This window comes from Suricata suricatta, chromosome 12 (genome assembly GCF_006229205.1).
Source record: "Suricata suricatta isolate VVHF042 chromosome 12, meerkat_22Aug2017_6uvM2_HiC, whole genome shotgun sequence".
NCBI lineage: Eukaryota > Metazoa > Chordata > Mammalia > Carnivora > Herpestidae > Suricata > Suricata suricatta.
In genome coordinates, this window is record NC_043711.1 from 92,044,601 (window position 1) to 92,046,798 (window position 2,198).

General features: G+C 34.6%; 1 protein-coding gene across 1 annotated transcript in view; it reads left to right on the forward strand.

Annotated features, from left to right (window-relative positions):
• Window positions 1–1,867: 1,867 nt before the first annotated feature.
• The window catches only part of SPINT4 (serine peptidase inhibitor, Kunitz type 4), a 2,890-nt gene continuing 2,559 nt past the window's right edge, over window positions 1,868–2,198 (forward strand). Inside the window, exon 1 of the mRNA XM_029919205.1 lies at window positions 1,868–2,000. Within this exon, the coding sequence (XP_029775065.1) occupies window positions 1,886–2,000 (115 nt within the window). The 5' untranslated portion in view covers window positions 1,868–1,885. The remainder of the gene's footprint in view (window positions 2,001–2,198) is intronic.

The window sequence follows — 2,198 nt, forward strand, 5'->3', positions numbered from 1 at the left end:
TACATAGTCACATGCAAAATAATGAAACTGGACCCCATCTTATACCACTCATGACAATTAATTTGAAATGGATAAGGACTTAATCATAAGACCTGATCCTGTAAAACTTGTAGAAGAAAAGCATAAGGAAAAAGCTCCTTGATATTAGTCTTTGGCAATGATTTTTTGGATATGACACCAAAAACAATCAACAAAAGCAAAAATAAACAAGTAGGAGTACATCAAATTAAAAAGTTTCTTCACAAAAGGGAAACAATCAACAAAAAGATAGGCAATCTATGGATTGAGAGAATATATTTGCAAACCATATATCTGGTAAGGAGTTAATGTCCAAAATATATAAGAAACTCATATGACTCATTAAAAGGGGGGAAGCACCAAAAACTCTGATTTTTAAATGAGCAAAGGACTAGAATAGACATTTTTCCAAGAAGACATATGAATAGCCAATAAGTACATGAAAAGGTGTTCAATGTCACTACTCATTAAGGAAACGCTTATGCTAGACATAAGATTGATATATAACATAAATTACATTTTTGTACATCAAAAACAATAGAAATATAATGTTTAAAGGTACCATTTACAATAATATTAAATATAAATAATATTACAAGACGTATTTGGGAAATATCCAAAGCTTTTCTTGGAAGATATTAAGAAAACCAGCACACATGAGGAAATACTGTATATACCAAAGATAATATTATAAGGATATTATTCTCTTCAAATTGACCTGTAAATCCAATGCAATTAAATCAAAACCCAAGATAGATCTTTTGAAGCACGTGACAAATCAACCCTAAAATTTATGTGAATATGCAAAATCTTAATACTGAATTCAAGTAATTAAGAAGACTTTGGGACAGCAACATACAGTAGAGTGAAATAAAGATCTCGGAAATAATCCCACACATATAAGAGAAGTTATCATATAATTGGATAAAAGAGGAATGCATCAACAAATGGATCTGAAGTCATTGAAAAATGAAATGGGACCATTATTTCATGCTTAACCAAAAATAATCAACTTCAGGTAGTTTAAGAGTATAAATGTGAGGGGCACCTAGATGGCTCAATTGGTTGGGCTTCTGACTCTTGATCTCAGCTCAGGTCTTGACCTCAGCATTGTGGGTTCAATCCCCATGTTGAGCATCATGCTGGGCATGGAGCTGACTTTTTTTTTTAAGGTGAAAAAAGAATATAAATATAAAAGTCAAAGTTTCAAAAGTCTTACAAGAAAACAAAACCAAGAAAAAATAAAGTTGTCCCATATTCCTAGGTATAGTGAGTTCAAATTTTGATTCCACTTACATAATAGATGGGTGACCTTGCACATATAAGTTGACCTCAGCCTCAGTTTCCTCATCTATGATGATAATAATTGCACCTAACTCATGGGGTGCATGTGATTTTTTTTGAAATGTAATGATTTTTTTGTAGATAGTGATAGATAGAGCATAGCATGTAGGAAGTACCATGGGGGTTAGTTACTATCATCACCATTATTGTTTTTATTACATTCTTCCTGTTTCACCAGAATCCATCTCTTCCTTATTGTAGAAGGTTGAAGAGAAGAAAGGAAGCAATCCTTTTTTAATTTTTTGCTCTAATCATTCTATCCTCCATGATTAAACTTATGCTAGCAGCTCTAATCCTTTATTTCTATGGTTTCCAGATGAGCATGGGACTCACAATCAGGGGTCTAATCAGCTTGGGACCTTCAGCGTCATGGTTGGGTACTCAAGCATTCACTGTTCAACTCAACACCTAGTAATGCCCAGTCCTGGCCCTTGGGGTAAGTGTGCTCAGCCCGCTCAAGTATCAAGTCCGAAATATAACATCAGTTAATACCAAGACTCTCCTACCTACTGCTTGCTGCATCATGAAGCCTGCTGAGTTGGGATTTCTTCTAGGTCTCTTCATCTTCTTCTTGCTGACTACCCCATTAATGGGTGGTGTTGCTAGAGTTGCTGAAAGGATATGTGGAGATCTCAAAGGTATGAACTTGAAACAGAAAATAAATCCAAAGACCGATTAAGAATGAGGGAGATATTAGCCCTTTATCTGATATGTCATTTGCAACTATCTTTTCCCATTCTGTCGGTTGCCTATTAGTTTTCTTGATTGTTTCCTTTGCCTTGCAGAAGCTTTTTATCTTGATGAAGTCCCAAGGGTTCAGTTTTGCTTTAATTTCC